We start from the raw sequence: 17,211 nt of genomic DNA on the forward strand, positions 1-17,211 counted from the left end.
AAAGAGGGAGAGGGAGAGAGCAGGAGAGGGGAGGGAGGGGGAGGGAGGGAACGGGAGAGGGGGAGGGAGAAAGAGGGGGAGAGGGAGGGAGCAGGAGAGGGGGAGGGAGAAAGAGGGGGAGGGAGAGGGAGCGGGAGGGAGTGAGGGAGTGGGAGAGGGAGAAAGAGGGAGAGGGAGGGAGCAGGAGAGGGGGAGAGAGAGGGAGCGGGAGGGAGGGAGGGAGTGGGAGTGGGAGAAAGAGGGAGAGGGAGGGAGCAGGAGAGGGGAGGGAGAATCAGGGGGAGGGAGTGGGAGAGGGAGAAAGAGGGGGATGGAGCAGGAAGGGGGAAAGAGGGGAGAGGGAGAAAGAGGGGGAGAGGGAGGGAGCAGGAGAGGGGGAGGGAGAAAGAGGGGGAGGGAGAGGGGGAGGGAGCGGGAGGGGGGAAAGAGGGGAGAGGGAGAAAGAGGGGAAGGGAGGGCCAGAGAGGGGGGGAAGAAGAGAGAGGGGAGGGAAGGAGGGAGAGGTAGAGAAAGTGACTGTGGGAGTGAAACAGGGAAAGAGGGAGAGGGAGGGGAAAGAGAGGGAGGAGAGAGGGAGAGAGGGGAAGGGAGAGCGAGGGTGGGAGGGGGAGAGAGGGAGAGGGAGGGGATGGGAGGAATGGAGGGGGAGAGAGGGAGAGATGAAGAGAAAGGGAGGGAGGGGGAGAGGGAGGGAGGAGAGAGAGGGGGAGAGAGGGGAGCGAGGGGGGAGAGAGGGAGGGGATGGGAGGAATGGAGGGGGAGAGAGGGAGAGATGAAGAGAAAGGGAGGAGAGAGGGAGGGAGGGGGAGGGAGGGGGAGGAGAGAGGGGGAGAGAGAGTGAGATGAAAAATACGGAAGGAGGAAAGAATGATCCAAGAAGGAGCCAGAAGCCATTGCACCGCAAAGGGCATCATGGCAGAGCGCTGGAGGAGAAGGCGAGGAGGCGGGAACAGGTGCAAAGGGAAGGAGAGGAGCGGAGGCCCTCCCTCTCCAGCCAGGGATGGCTTCTCTCGCCTCATCGCGGCGCTGGAGCGTGAAGGGGAGGAGGGGGAGGCGGGGAGAGCGAGGAGGGGCGCTGACGTCACGGAGGGGCGGTGATTGAGAGGCGGCGGCGGCGGCAGCAGAAGCGGAGGCAGCGGCAGGCACAGAAGCTCCCGGGCAGCTCCCAAGGAGAGGCAGCCTCGCCGCGGACGGGAAAGGCTTCCTTTTCTTCCCCCTCCGGGTGGGCTCCTGTGGGGGTCCCCCCCCTTTCTCTCTCGGCAGCAGCAGCCCCTCCGCCGCCGCCGAGCCCCGTCCTCCGGCAGCCGCCTTCCCCCCTCCCCGCACCCATTGACCACATGAGGTTTTTCAGGTTGACCTTCAAGTGCTTCGTGGATTGCTTCTGATCCCCCCGCCTCCCTCCCCCGTGTACTCCCGCGGACAGTCCCTTCCTTCCTTCCCTTCCCCCAGGCCAGACCCAGACCCACACCACTACAGAGACCCCCGCCCCAATTCCGCCCTCTTTCCGTCCCCTCTTCGCTTCGCCCCGATCCGCCTGGAGGGGGGCGGCCGAGACTCCGGGGCTCCCCCCGGAGCCATGGCGAAAGGGGCTTCTTCGGAAGGAGGAGGGGGAGGAGGAGGAGGAGGCATCTACAGCGTCTCCTCCGGCGACCAACTGGACAAGAAGTCGGGGGGCGCCGCCGCTTCTGCCGCCGTGGCCGTGATGTGCCAGGGAGCCCCCCCGCCCGGCAAGGGGGAGCCCCTGGAGCCCCACTGCCTGCCGCCCCCGCAGAGGGAGACCTGGACCCGGCAGATGGACTTCATCATGTCCTGCGTGGGCTTCGCCGTCGGGCTGGGCAACGTCTGGCGCTTCCCTTACCTGTGCTACAAGAACGGCGGAGGTGAGCCGGCCGCACGTGGGGACACGCGGGGAGGGGAGGGGAGGGCCCACGGCACCCTCATCTGTCCAGGGAGCGTGGATCGGGTCCTCCTGCAATGGCACGATGGAGTTGGACTGGACGGTCTTTGGGGTCTCTTCCAACTCTAGGTGATTGGCTCTCAGAAGAGGCAAAGGGACAGTCAAGGAATATGAGTCTAAATGGGTGGCCCTTGGGGTCTTTTCCAACTCAGTGATTCACTCTCAAAGGAGGCCAAGGGGCAATCAAGTGATGGAAGGAAGGAAAGTGTGGAAATCTGGGTAAAGGGTGGGCTGGACCCCCTCTGGCTGTTGGACAGGGCTTTGATTGGGTCTTCCAGTATGGCAGGATGGGGTTGGACTGGACGGCCCTTGGGATGTCTCCCAAATCTAGGTGATTGGCTCCCAGAAGAGGCAAAGGGACAGTCAAGGAATATGAGTCTAAATGGGTGGCCCTTGGGGTCTTTTCCAACTCTAGGATTCAGTGATTCACTCTCAAAGGAGGCCAAGGGGCAATCAAGTGATGGAAGGAAGGAAAGTGTGGAAATCTGGGTAAAGGGTCGGCTGGACCCCCTGTGGCTGTTGGACAGGGCTTTTATTGGGTCTTCCAGTATGGCAGGATGGGGCTGGACTGGACGGCCCTTGGGGTCTCTTCTAACTAGGATTCTAGGATTCCCTCTTGAAGGAGGGAAGGGAAAAGTCAAGGAATATGAGTCTAGGAAGGGGACTAGATGACCCTTGGGGTCTCTTCAAACATTAGGTTTCTCTGATCAACTCTCAAAAGAGGGAAGGGGCCAATCAAGAAATGAGGGTCTAAGGAAAGGCAATGGGTGGCCCTTGGAGTCTCTTCAAATTCTAGGATTCTCTAATCCATTCACAAAGAAAGGAAGGGGGCAGTCCAGTGATAAAAGGGAGGGAAGTAGAAATGTGGGTAAAGGGTGGCCTGGATCCACTCATGAGCAGGGCTTTGGATCTTTCTGCATGGCAGTATGGGGTTGGACTGGACGGCCCTCTTCCAACTAGGTTTCTCTGATCCACTTTCAAAGGAGGCCAAGGGACAATCAAGTGATGGAAGGGAGTGTAGTGTGGAAATCTGGGAAAAGGGTGGGCTGGACCCCTGTGGCTGTTGGGCAGGGTTTTGATTGGGTCTTCCAGTATGGCAGGATGGGGTTGGACTGGACGGCCCTTGGGATCTCTTCTAACTAGGATTTTATGATTCACTCTCAATGGAGCGAAGGAATAAGGGTCTAGGAAGGGGAATTGGTGGCCCTCGGAGTCTCTTTCAATTCTGGGATTCTATGATTCGCTCTCAAAGGAGGCAAAGGGGCAGTCAAGGATATGAGTCTTGAAAAGGGAATGGATGGCCCTTGGGGTCTTTTCCAGCTAGGTTTCTCTGATCCACTCTCAAAGGAGGGAAGGAGGCAGTCAAGTGATGGAAGGGAGGGAGGGAAGTGTACAAATATGGGTAGTGTGAGCTGGACCCACTTTTGGGCAGGGCTTTGATTGGGTGTTCCTGTATGGCAGGATGGGGTTAGACTGGATGGCCCTTGTGGTCTTTTCCAACTCTAGGATTCAATGATTCACTCTCAAAGGAGAGAATGCAGCAGTCAAGTAATATGGGTCTAGGAAGAAGAATGGGTGGCCCTTGAGATCTCTTCCAACTCTGGGATTCAATTATTCACTCTCAAAGGATGGAAGGAGGCAGTCAAGTAATGAAAGGAAAGGAAATGTGAAAATGTGCGTAAAGGGTGGGCTGGATCCACTGGTCGGCAGGACTTTGGGTCTTCCTGTATTGCCGGATGGGGTTGGATTTTATCGCCCTTATGGTCTCTTCCAACTCTAGGATACTATTATTCGCTCTCAAAGGAGGCAAAGGGACAATCAAGGAATATGAGTCTAGAAAGAGGAATGGGTGGCCCTTGGGGTCTCTTCCAACTAGGTTTCTCTGATCCACTTTCAAAGGAGGCCAAGGGACAATCAAGTGATGGAAGGGAAGTGTGGAAATGTGGGTATAGGGCTGGCTGGATCCACTGATTAGTAGGGCTTTGATTGGATGTCCCTGTATGGCAGGATGAGGTTGGACTGGATGGCGCTCGGTGTCTCTTCCAACTCTAGGTTTCTCTGATTCACTCTCAAAGGAGGGGAGGGGGCAGTCAAAGAATATGGGTCTATGAAGAGGTCCGGGTGGCCCTTGGGATCTCTTCCAACTCTAGGTTTCTCTGATCCACTCTTGAAGGAGGAAAGGGTGCAGTTAAGTGATTGGAGGGAGAGAAGTGTGGAAATGTAGGTAAAGGATAGGCTGGATCCACTGGTCAGCAGGACTTTGTTTGGGTCTTCCTATATGGCAGGATGGGGTTGGAATGGATGACCTTTGTGATTTCTCCCAACTCTAGGATTCTATGATTCGCTTTTGAAGGAGGGAAGGGAGAAGTCAAGGAATATGAGTCTAGGAAGGGGACTAGATGACACTTGGGGTCTCTTCAAACATTAGGTTTCTCTGATCAACTCTCAAAAGAGGGAAGGGGCCAATCAAGAAATGAGGTTCTAAGGAAGGGCAATGGGTGGCCCTTGGAGTCTCTTCAAATTCTAGGATTCTCTAATCCATTCTCAAAGAAAGGAAGGGGGCAGTCCAGTGATAAAAGGGAGGGAAGTAGAAATGTGGGTAAAGGGTGGCCTGGATCCACTCATGGGCAGGGTTTTGGATCTTTCTGCATGGCAGTATGGGATTGGACTGAATGGTCCTTGGGGTTTCTTCCAACTCTGGACTTCAATGATTCACTCTCAAAGAAGGGAAGGAATATGGGTCTAGGAAGGGGAATGGGTTGCTCTCGGGGTCTCTTCCAACTCTGGGATTAAATGATTCACCCTCAAAGAAGGGAAGGAATATGGGTCTAGGAGGTGGAATGGGTGGCTCTTGGGGTCTCTTCCAACTCTGGGATTAAATAATTCACTCTCAAAGAAGGGAAGGAATATGGGTCTAGGAGGTGGAATGGGTGGCTCTTGGGGTCTCTTCCAACTCTAGGATACTATGATCTACTCAGACAGGATGGAAGGGGGCAGTCAAGGGATATGATTTTAGGAAGGGGGCTGGATGTTCGGCTGTTGGGGTGCAGTTATGAGATGAATAGGTTAATCCTGGCAGGGGAATATTTTGGAATAGAGAGATGGAGGAGGGAGGGTGCTCTTCCTTGTGACAAAGATCCAGGATTCAACTTGTTCCTGCCCATTGGAAAGCTAAAACCTGGCAGAGCATTCAGCCCTGAGGACAGAGACTCGGTGTGCTTCCTCAAACTTCTCTTCCTTTGGCCTCCGCAGCCGAAGGGTGACTGCCCTTCATTCTGTTCAGACACAATAAAAAAGGGCAATTTTGATGCATTGGAAGGACTGGGGCTCATTCTTTCCTACAAAAGGAGCAGAGAACAAAGCCGATTCTGGGGCATGTGAGCATTTTGCTGCAGGAAGCCTCCCTCTTAAAAAAAATCCTAGAATGGTTTCAAACCCAGAGGTACTGGGACAACGGCACCATGTCCCAGCCCCGTCCGCTCCTGGAATTGACCAGAGAGGGTGTGGGATTCCTGAGCAATGTTGACAGGCCCTTGCATTGGGGAAAGGAGAAATGAGCGGTGAGTCATAACATCACGAGGGAGCCTTGCCAGGTTGATAATCCTGGAGGCAGCAGATGGATCCCAGAGGTGAGATGCCAGGAAGACAGAGGTGCAGGTGCAGGTGTGCGTTGGAGAGAGCCGTACCTAAAAAACTCCTTGGGCTGAAGGAGTTCGATAAAGAGGCCCCAGCCGCCTCTTCCCAAGAAAGCTGGTTTAGAGTATCTGCAAATGATGCGTGGAATGGGATCTTGATCTGCCCAAACTGAAATCTGAGTGAGTGGAGATAGAGGTGAGATTAGATACAGGAGGAGGAATCCTGCTTCGGCTGGAAATGCCCAAGGCCAGGGGAGGATAAGACTTGTTGGCACAGCGCTGTCCCAAGTATGACACCACCCCACACATCTGTTTGATAGGCAAGGAGCAAAGTGCAACCTCAGTGCCTTGCAGAAGGAAGTGCTGGTTGCTTAAAGCAGCAATATTATCCTTCTCTGGGCAAAAGAAGAAAGAGAGAGAATTGTCGTCATCAGAGGTGGTATAAAATAGATGAAGCCTGTACTCAGCTGGACATGGGCAGGAGGGCAGTGCCATCACTAACAATGCAGACGAGCAAGGATTCAGCAAAAGTCCCTCTTTACTTGTCTGGTATACTAGATTGTACCATCAAAGAGACTTTTAGATTGGTTCCTCACAGTCTTTGGGATCCTCTGAAGATGCCAGCCACAGATGCAGGTGAAACATCAGGAGAACATTAATTCATTTATTTATTTATTTACAGCATTTATATTCCACCCTTCTCACCCCGAAGGGGACTCAGCGCGGATCACATTACACATATAGGCAAACATTCAATGCCTTTTAACATAGAACAAAGACAAGACGAACATAGGCTCCGAGCGGGCCTCGAACTCATGACCTCCTGGTCAGAGTGATTCATTGCAGCTGGTTACAGCTGGCTTGCTCTCCAGCCTGCACCACAGCCCGAGCCCTGGGCTTCTAGAATACGGCCATACAGCCTGGAAACCACACAACCGCCCCTTTTGGTACTTGTTTGCCCATCCCAGTGTCTTCCCCTGTTTGACATGATGCAAATATCTCTCCTAAGCTTACCCAAGAAATGTTTATGGCTCAGGTTGGAATGGGACCAAGATCCATACGTAGCATTTGTGCATACTAGTGCACGCACGCACACACATTTCCTTTTAAGCAGGGATGTTCTCTCGCACTTCTAGTCCTGTTGCATGAGCAGGAGCTGGGCAAGAGCATGACTTTCTAGATTCTGAGCCATTGCTGCTTCCAGATCCTGCCTGCCACCTTCTTTCAGGGCATCCAGAATTTCCCTTTTGCAGTAGGACTGCCTCAGCCTGTGACAGCAAGATGGGGCAAATCCAGCTGTAGGGCAAATATGGGGTTGATGATTTTGAAACAGCAGTGGGGGAATAGCTGCAAGGCTTTGCTCTGCCTTCCCTTATTTTCTGCCTTCCCCTGTTAAAGAAATGGTCCCTCACCTGTTACCAAGAAGCATTTGGTGAAAAATAAGCCCACTCTGATAATTTGTGAAGGCACTTTTGTAGGCGATAGTGGGCAGGCATCCCTTTCGCTTAGGCTCCACTCTTCCCTTGTATTCACTGTTACATTGACAAATATGGGTCAAAGGCATGCATGCCTCTAGTTTTTTGCTTTGAGTCTTAGGGATTTGTTACTTGTTTATTACATTTATCTTTCTCCTTTTCTTCAAGGAATTCAGGGCATCATACATAGGTCATATATGACCCTGACTCCCATTCTTTTTATCCTGTGTGGTAACTGACCTAAGGTCACCCAAGAAGCTCCATTATTATTATTTATTGTATGACACAGCAAACAAGATAGATATGCTGGATTTCGTTTCACAAAATCACAAGTCAGACACTTCCCATGTGTCTAGTACTGTGTGATGTATTTTCGGATGATGCGCGTAGATCCCAGTAGGGTGGCCTTTTGCAGTTGGCAGATCGTAATTTTGTCGATGTCTATTGTTTCCAAATGCCAGCATGGCACCCAGTGTGCCCATCACCACCGGGACCACCTGCACTGGTTTCTGCCAGAGTCTTTGAAGTTCAATCTTGAGGTCCTGATAGCGGCTGAATTTTTCCTGTTGTTTTTCGTCAATGCGACTGTCACCTGGGATGGCAATATCAATGACCCATATTATTAATATTATTTATTATTATTATTATTATTATTATTATTAATATTCTTCCCTTCTCCCTGAGGCGACTCAGAGTGGATTACAGCATATAAACAGACACAGGTAAACATTCAGTGCTTTGTTACAGTGAAATACAATAAGACACAAATACACAGACAAAGGCAAAGGCTTCTGCTTTCATTTCTGGTTCTGCTCATCTCCGGCTCTGGAGGAGGTGCTCTTCTCCATTTCCAAGCCGAGGAGCCTGCATTGTCCATAAACACCTCCTGGTCATATGGCCGGCATGGCTGATTGGAGCGTCTTTTTGACTTTTCCCACCGAAGCAGTACCTATTGATCTACTCACATTTGCATGTTTTCAAACTGCTAGATTGGCAGGTGCTAGGGCTATCAGCAGGAGTAAAGAAGTGGAGATGTGATTCAAGCCCCAAGTCCTCCTTTGGCATTCTAATTTCCACTTTCCACTTGGGCCCCTTCTACACTTCCATATAATCCAGTTCAAATCAGATAATCTGGATTTTATAAAGCATTGTAGAAGGGGCCTGGCTCTCCAGACTAGAGGTGCTGCTTATCTCTTGAGTTTCAGAGAAGCCCAGGCTTACTCATAAGCTTTCCCACCTTCCAAAAACACCCAGCACTTACACTAGAAGTATCACAAACTGATGCCTTCAGGGTGGATATTTTTGTTTCTTGTTTGGCTTCCATCATGCCACTGGGGCTAGTAGCCAGAGAATATGGGAGCTGAGTAGACCCAAACATTGGAGAACCATAATTTGGGGAGAAACTGATTTGGGGTCTTATAGTCATACATTGTACACAAGAAGGCAAACGGCAAGGGTGTAACTGCCACAAAGACTGAATCTGCAGACAGCCTGGATAGACAAGAACTATCTGTCAGGCCTATTTCCCCTCAGTCAAGCTCCAAATGGTCATCCCACAGTCTTGGAGCTAGCACAAAACAGTTTGTGATTGTCAAAAAGGACAATCATGCAGAGAAGGAAATCAATGCAACTCATTCCCAGACTGGTGCGTTTCAGTAGCTCAGCATAATGCCAAAGTGTTCTACTAAAAGTACATGAAAAGAGTGAGACGGTAGAGGGAGTGGAGAAAAGGTAGACATCACCATCAGGGCTTGAGCTGAGCTGCAGGACCTATTTCTCCAGCCGAGGCTCTGATGCAAAGCAAAGGAAGAAACAGCTATGCCTACAGTACATTCTGTGCACCACCACATAAAGTCTGGTAGTCAGCCATCCATGTATAGAGGTACAGTATAGCATGATTTCCAAGCCAGAAGTTCAAACCTTTCAGCCTAGCTTGGATCTTCTTCTGGCATTCCTGTACTTAGAAATGGAGAACAGGGAGCTGGCTCGGGAGTCTCCTGCCTGCCTGTGATGCAGTGTCTGGATCCCACTCTGCCTCATGTTTCTGTCATTGCTCTGTTCTTGATCCAGTGCCAATTGACTAGGTAGGACAATGCCAAGTTTGCCATCTCATTCTCCCTAAAGATCTCATGGTTTTTTTTTTTTGGTGTTTTTTTTTTTTTTTTGCTTACTGCCTTTTGGAGGAGTGAAAGGAAGGACGACTCAAACATAGACTGCAAGGTGAAGGTTTTCTTGTGATCACATACTCAGCTTGATTGATTGACTAGTAAAACCACCAATACAGCTGCGACCTCTGTGTATGTTTTCCCCGAATCAAGTACCTTTTAACCAAGCCAAGGTAGTTGGTTTTGTACTTGGGGAATTTGGGATCATACATCTGCTCAAACTGATGAAAAATTACTTGGTGATGTGTGTTGTCGAAGGCTTTCATGGCCGGAATCACTGGGTTGTTGTGCATTTTCTGGGCTGTTTGGCCATGTTCCAGAAGCATTCATAATAATAATAATAATAATAACAACAACAACAACAACTTTATTTTTCTATTCCACCTCCATTGCCCCACAGGGACTCAGGGCAGCTAACACAGGGCCAAGCCCAAAAACAAATAATTAAGATAAAATACAGCATCTTCAACTGAATAAAACACATTAAAACCAAACGATACAATATAATAACAGTAAAAACCAATTTAAAACATGGTATAATGACATAGGAGGACCACCTTTTAGGAGAAGTAAAATGGGAGGGCGGTCTCTCCTGACATTTTGCCCACATCTGTGGCAGGCATCCTCAGAGGTTGTGAGGTATATGGAGAAACTAAGCAAGGGAACACTTCCTTTGCTCGGAGGTGTTAGCTACCCCTGATTGATTCATGTCTGTAATTCCTCTGTTTACAGAGTGTTTTTCTTTGTTTACTGTTCTGATATTAGAGTTTTTTTAATAATAAAGAATTCCCCCAGGCAGGAATGAAGCTTACAAGGCCATTAATGCTAATCAAGGTGATTAATTACAACATTCACACTGGCCTCCAACAGATGAGAGTCCTTTCTCCCACCCTGAGCCTTCCACAGATATATAAACCTCCCTTGCTTAGTTTTCCAATATACCTCACAATGCCTGAGAATGCCTGCCATAGATGTAGGTGAAACATCAGGAGAGAATGCTTCTGGAACATGGCCATACAGCCCGGAAAATGCACAGCAACCCAGTTACTTGGTGACTTTGGGCTAATCACAATAGTATTAATAGGAGCCTCCAATGGCCTAGGGGATAAAAGCCTTGTGACTTGAAGGTTGGATTGCTGACCTGAAGGCTGCCAGGGTCGAATCCCACCCGGGGAGAGCACGGATGAGCTCCCTCTATCAGCTCCAACTCCATGCGGGGACATGAGAGAAGCCTCCTACAAGGATGGTAAAACATCAAAACATCCGGGTGTCCCCTGGGCAACGTCCTTGGAGACGGCCAATTCTCTCACTCCAGAAGCAACTCCGATTGCTCCTGACACGAAAAAAAAACAATAGTATTTCCCATTGTGTGTATGTAAACATCATTCTTTGGTAGCCAGAGCCACATGTATTGTGCAAGGAATATGACTGCAGTGAAAGGGCCAGCTGTATTAACATCTTGTCTTTATTGAGGACTAGAAACTTGAAGAAAGTGTGCATTGAAAAAATAAAAGAACATATATTTTGACAAGGATATGTTTTTTTGTTTTGTTTTTTGTGATTTGGGTGATTACAACAGAAAGTTCAAACCTTCATATGTGTTTGTGAAGTCAGTGTCCCCTATGTTATTTTCAAGGGATTTATTTAGGCAGTATAAGCAAATTCTGATTTCACTTTCCTTCTGATAGAGAGAGAAGGAAGCAAGGAGAATATTTTTCCCAATCTCAGAAGTGACGAGGCAGTCGAAATTGGCCAACAAAGCTGGAGAACAAAAGGTTTCAGCCCTAAGCTATTTGATGCAAGCACCTTCTGGGAAGCAGGAATTATTCCCTTTTTTCACTGGATGGGTCTGGGATTTATCCTTCCTGGATGTTTTGACACAACTTGTAGATCTTGTTATGCTAATAAAGTCTCGTAAAATGGACTGAAGTTGAGCTAACACCCAACTATTTGCCAAAACCTTGAATTTGGCAAGTGGCCTAGAGGCAGTGTGTGTTTGTCTAAGTGTATGAGAATGGCACATGACCCATGCCATTAGATGCTTGGATTTTGCTTTTTCCTCCCCTGCTACTGTCCTAGACCTTGGGAAAAGAATGCATTTCTCTAGACCAGTAAAGAAGGGGGGGGGGGGGAGAGAGAGGGCAAAAACAACCCTTAGCATGGCCAATATATCTCTCTTGATTCTCAGCCATGACAGGGTGAGAGTTTAAACTGCTCTAATAATATTTTGAGGCTTATAGGAGCTCAGGAGGAGAAAAAATATGATCCTGGCAATCAAAGGAGTCAGAAGTGGCTGCAGCAGTCAAGAAGAGAATCATAGACATGCAATGGGATACAGAAAGTTTAGAAAAGGGTTGTGTTGGAATGTAGGGGATTGTCAGTATTGGTTGCGGGTAGGTTACAGCTGAATTTGGAGATAAAGAGGCATTCATTGGGCAACCTCGCCAGCCTGGAATGGCTTTTTTTTCTTCCAGCTTGGCTGCACTTTCTAAGGAAAGTGTCTGAAAGGGGGAGAGTGCTGGCTTATGCTGAGGCTGGAATCAGCCAGTGCTGGCCTTTGGAGTGAGGGCAGCACAACGGAAACTACTTTGTTTTAATGTGCCGCCAGCCAGTACCAGCTTTGATAAATTGTAAAGATGTCCCAGAATGGTGTGGGCCAAGGCCGCAGTTCCTGGGGGCTGATTCCATGGTGGCAGGTGTCTTCCATGCTGTATATCTTGATGCCTAGTTTGGCTGGGGGCTGGAGAGTCTTTTCCCGTGGCAGCGAGGAGAGGGAAATTGTCTTTGCAGCACAGTGTCTGTGTGGGCTCATTCAAATGCGCAAATAGCTATATAATTTTTCAGCCAGTGATTTGTATGTGTGGGCTCACTTATTTTCCAAACCGGAATTTTAGGGCATCTTCTGTTGCCGGCTTGTCACAAGATGCCTGGTGACGTCAAAAGGAGTGGGTGACTCAACCTCGGTCTGACTCTGGTCTCCCAAAGGCAAATCACTGACACACCACTAGCAAGCTGGTGGTCTTTTCAATGCAGCCATACCTTTGAATAGGAGGAAGGTCAGCACAGGTTTCTTTCAGGTGTGAATTCAGCCTTGGCTGTCAGGAGTCCCTTCTGAGGCTTGGTTTGTCACTCCCATTTCTCCTGTCCTCCTGTCTTCTTTGGGTATTAATTTATTTTTCTAATTCACAAAGAGAAGGAGGAAATCTCTTCTTCCATTGAAATGAAAATAGTCCCAGGATGGCAGATTTATTAGGGCTGCGGCCCACTTCCATCATGATTTGTGATCCAAAATCTGAGCTGCAAACAGTGGGCAGACTGGGTTGTTGTATGTCTTTCGGGCTGTGTGGCCATGTTCCAGAAGTATTCTCTCCTGACGTTTCACCCACATCTATGGCAGGCATCCTCAGAAGTTGTGAGGTATGGGCAGACTGTGTTGTCCAAGGCTTTCATGACTGGAATCACTGGGTTACTGTGAGTTTTCTGGGCTGTATGGCCATGTTCCAGAAGGATAACATGATCATGAGCTGGTCATTGACCATAATAAAGTGAACTTGCAACTAACATGGTCATCCAGCCCGGAAAACTCACAGCAACCCAGCGCGAAGACTGTGGACAGTGAAGGTTAGAGAGTGGAATTCAGTACAGAAAGTACTGACAGTGGCAATTGCATCATGAATGCGGGCCATTCACAAAACCTTTGTTGTGTGTGGTGTGAGCATGCTGGCTCCAGGCAACCAGCCTTCTGAAGCTGTCCCCATGCAAATAGTTGCTGCCGAGTAAAAACTATGTGCTCAGAAGTAGATTTCTACCTCCTCTCATCTCTATCTATAATGAGTCACTCATCAGTTATGTAGAAAAAACACATGACATGCATTTATACTCCACACATATATTGACATCATAACTCTCTTAATTGCCGTTGCTTTCTTCAAAGTATCCTGGGAATCAAAGCTTCAAAAGAAGGCTGAAAATGTTGTTGGTTCTCCATCATAAAACTCCAATTCCCAGAGTTCTTTGCAGAGGGAGAGGAGAAAAGGAAAGAGTTTGAGACAAGTACTTTTGAAGCATTTAGCACTAGCACCTGGAAAGTAAACATACCCATTATACTAGAACTGATAATTAAGAAAACTAACAGCCAGATTTGCTGAGGATTACATCTGATTAGAATCCACATTTTCTATTCTGGAAGCCCTGCTTACTAATCCCAGGAGTGCAGCGCTAGTTACGGTGATTCTGTGCCGCGAGCTCTACAGAGCGCTTGGAAAAGCTCCTTTTTTGGATTACAGAAATGTCAGTGGCCATGTTGGCTGGGGGACACCGGAGGGGTCTCCGTCCAAAGAGCTAGTATTTCCAAGCTGTCTTAAAAATATTTTGAATATTCTTAGAGGCATTCTTTTCTTTCATTATTTCTGCACGTAATCAGTAATTGATTCTGACTTGAAAACTGAGCTGGGATTTAACTATGAGAAACACTGGACAACACTAAAGATAGTCAAGCAGGAGACAGCTAGATATGACTCATGAGGCACAAACCTGATACTGTGCAGCTCCTGTTTGTCTGAATTTTTCGGAAATAAAAACTTTGAAAGTACACACCAGCTTAGCTTACTTCTGATTCAGGTCCTGTTCTCATGGTACATTAAAGCAGCACAACTACAGATGGACAATCGTTGTGGTTATTTTAAAAAAACAAATCCATGCATATTAAAACTGAGGATAGGAAGGAAACAAAGCTAGAACCATTACCTCAACATGTTAGCTTTCTAAATGGTAGGACTCCATCCCTTTTTGTCCAGGGTTTTGTGTTTTAGCCTTCAACATGCCTTTGTTTTTTTAGCCTTTTAGATTTTATGTACATGCTTCTATAAGACTGTATCCCACTTATGCTGGTCTATGACCATAATAAAGATTTTGATTTGATTTGACAGAACTAAAAAGAAAAATAATGGAGAAGTACAACTAGTGCTAGGCTGCAGAGAAAGCCATGCACCCTTCTTGGTCCTGGATACCTTCTCCACCTCCCAAAGATGAATGGGTTCCCCAACTGCGGCCATGTTAATCCACATGGGAAAGATCTTACGTCCCCCAGATTATCCTCTGAACTGGGGATTTGCAAGAAGAAGAGCAGGGCTCAGGGCTCCCCATAGCCCAGGGAGTGTGGATATAAATAGCATCCCCTGAGGTGATTCACACTAAGACCCACGTGTGCACTGGGAACACGCAGTCTTGTCAATCATAGCCTTGGGGCTGGTGTGTCAGTGTCACAACTGCAACAAGGAAAGCTAACGGCTGTTTAGGGAAGTAGCAGAAGTGCAGGATTGCCCACAGAAGTGCAGATATTGTAGTCGATATGGCTAAAGCCAGGTACCAAGGGGCTCCTTCTGGTCCTGGGAACTGAAAAGAGACTTCACAAAGATGAAATTTAGACAGACCCAGGCAGATTTTTTTTAACATAGAGAAAACAGAATGTTTTCTGCTTATCCTTTTTCTAGCTCCCTAGCAGCTATCTCAGACATCTGTTCTCCCTCTCTATTTTGCAGCCCTTTGTCCATTCAGAGTTTTGCCTTGGAAACAATAAATCTCCCAACAGAGCTGCCAGGATGTATCTCTGTTCAACAAAAGCGATTTGGAGGAGAGTGATTAAGTGGTGTGGGTTCTATGTAGATTGTAATTCACCAAGAAATCCAGGTATTGGTACTGACTGCCAAATGCCTTCTATATGTAGGTTGAGCACCCCTTAACCAAAACATGAAATGTTGCATATTCCAATATTATCCACATGTGTGGCTGAGATCAGTAACAACTCTGTTTTAGGGTACACAAACGCTTTGTCATGCACAAAGAGTTTGTGTGTATGAAATGACCTTCAGGTTATTTGTATGAGGTATATGTGAAACATCACTGAATTTTGTGTTTATACTTGGGTTCCTTCTCCAAGATATCTCATGAGTATGTATTTGCAAATATAGGTGTTCCAAATCAAAATAAATCTGAAATCCCAAACACTTCTAGTTCCAAGCATTTCAGACGGGACATACACAACCTGTATAGAGGTATGGATTGAGTCTAGACCAAGAATAGTGAAGAATATACTATGGGTATACTGGCTTGGTGATATCAGAGAAACCCAAAGGATGAATGAATTAATGAGTTTGCATCTATTGTCCTGTATAGACTCAAGTCTTTTACCACTGAAGAAAGCAGAAAGCCAAGAAAATCTTTGAATTAAGAGAGTTTATTGGAATGTCTTTATTTTCTACATGACATATGGCACAATTTAGATCACTTGATAAAAATATATTTTGAAAAAATATTGGGGCTAAGATAGAAATATGATGGGGCTCTTGCTTACTTTGTACTGCTCACCTGGCCACAGGTGTGTTCCTCATCCCTTACCTTCTTATTGCCCTCATTGGCGGGATTCCCATCTTCTTCCTGGAAATTTCCTTGGGGCAGTTCATGAAGGCCGGGAGCATCAACGTGTGGAACATCGCACCACTGTTTAAAGGTAAGAAATTCCCCATACCTTGGGCCTACGAGTTCCTTCTTTTTTCTGTCTGTCTCTGGGATTGATTCCCAACAGGTTGCTACCTGTTGCAAAAGTTACAGCTCAGCTTCTGAATTCTCTCTCCTTCTGCCTTAATAAGATTCCGTGGTGTTTACACCATGGTGGCAAAAAATAAGCGATGAGTAGCCCTATAAACAGCCATTTTAATGTCCCATGATTCTCTGAAAATCACATGGTGGGAAATTATTATGTAGCCAGTTCTGAAGGCCAACTCACAACCCGAAATTGGGAGCTGGCTTGTTTGTTTCTGAGGTTTTCTATTTGATCCCTTTCTCACCCCGAGTTTTTTAATTTAGTGTTCATGCGGCTCGCCCCTGTTAGATTGCTTCTTGACTTTGTGTTATACTGTATATTTTATCAGTTGTGTTGGTTAATTGTATTTTGATATGTTGTTTTTATGCTGTTTTATACTGTATTGTCCTGGGCAGGGCCCCATGTAAGCCGCCCCGAGTCCCTTTGGGGAGATGGTGGCGGGGTATAAATAAAGTTTTATTATTATTATTATTGTTGTTGTTGTTGTTGTTGTTGTTGTTGTTTCTTGATGAGAGCCTGGGTCTGATACTGGCATTAAGCCCTCTTAGGTCATTGAGAACCCTAGGTTGCTAGATGTTGGCAGTGGTTCTGATGGAAATTCCTATTCACATTGCCATGGATGAGAGCAAGATCCTCAAACTTTTAAAGTGAAGGGCCGGTTCACAGTCCCTCAGACTGTTGAGTGCCCAGACTATGAAGAATTAGGATTCTTCTTGTTGTGTGCCTTCAAGTCTTTTCAGACTTTAGTCAACCCTAAGTCTAAAATTTAGGACAGGGGCCAGGTAAATGACTTTGGAGGGCCGCATCCGGCCCATGGCCCTTAGTTTGGGAACCCCTGGATGAGAGAGTCTGGAATAGGGTTGATAGATATTGCAATGAATTTAGTCTGCTTCCTCCCTTCCTCTTCCTTGTGGTTGATTGAAAGATCTTTCCATGACTGTTGATCTGAAGGACACAAATTCACCAGCTCCTTCATTCAGCTGTTGTTCTCAGAGTTCCTCTTCTTCAGGAGTTGTGGCCATTCAGATGTTATTTGGCTCCAACTTCCATCATCCTTTGCTGGCTCTTAGTGGAGTTGCAGTATAGCATTGGTTGGAAGGGCACCCAATCCCCACCCCTGCTGTTGAAGTTGCAGTTCCAGCCGCACCAGTTGATTCCCGAGGTCTCTGTAATCATGAGCCACCTATCCTGGATGGGAGATTTGGTTCATACTTTGAAAACATTAGGCTGCAGGCCAGGATTAGGAATTGTGGGCTCTCCAGTTATTATCGAACTGTTTGCAGCCTTAGCAGTCATAGATGTTGGGAGTTACAATTTAACAATATCAAGAGGGAGAGTGATTCCCATTACTACTTCTAGTCAAAATGATTTTCAACTT

General features: G+C 47.5%; 1 protein-coding gene across 3 annotated transcripts in view; it reads left to right on the forward strand.

Annotated features, from left to right (window-relative positions):
• Positions 1 to 1,080: 1,080 nt before the first annotated feature.
• Positions 1,081 to 17,211, forward strand: part of slc6a8 (solute carrier family 6 member 8) — a 70,274-nt gene continuing 54,143 nt past the window's right edge. For 2 of the 3 annotated variants that reach the window (XR_010003123.1, XM_062971257.1), the window contains exons 1-2: positions 1,081 to 1,880; positions 15,609 to 15,740. Coding sequence is in view for 2 of the 3 variants with exons in the window: in XM_062971257.1 (XP_062827327.1) it covers positions 1,577 to 1,880; positions 15,609 to 15,740 (436 nt within the window). In the remaining variant the exon portion in view is untranslated. The remainder of the gene's footprint in view (positions 1,881 to 15,608; positions 15,741 to 17,211) is intronic. The other variant, XM_062971258.1, reaches the window with a different exon arrangement.

The sequence above is a fragment of the Anolis carolinensis genome, chromosome 2, assembly GCF_035594765.1.
Source record: "Anolis carolinensis isolate JA03-04 chromosome 2, rAnoCar3.1.pri, whole genome shotgun sequence".
Taxonomy (NCBI): Eukaryota; Metazoa; Chordata; class Lepidosauria; order Squamata; family Dactyloidae; genus Anolis; species Anolis carolinensis.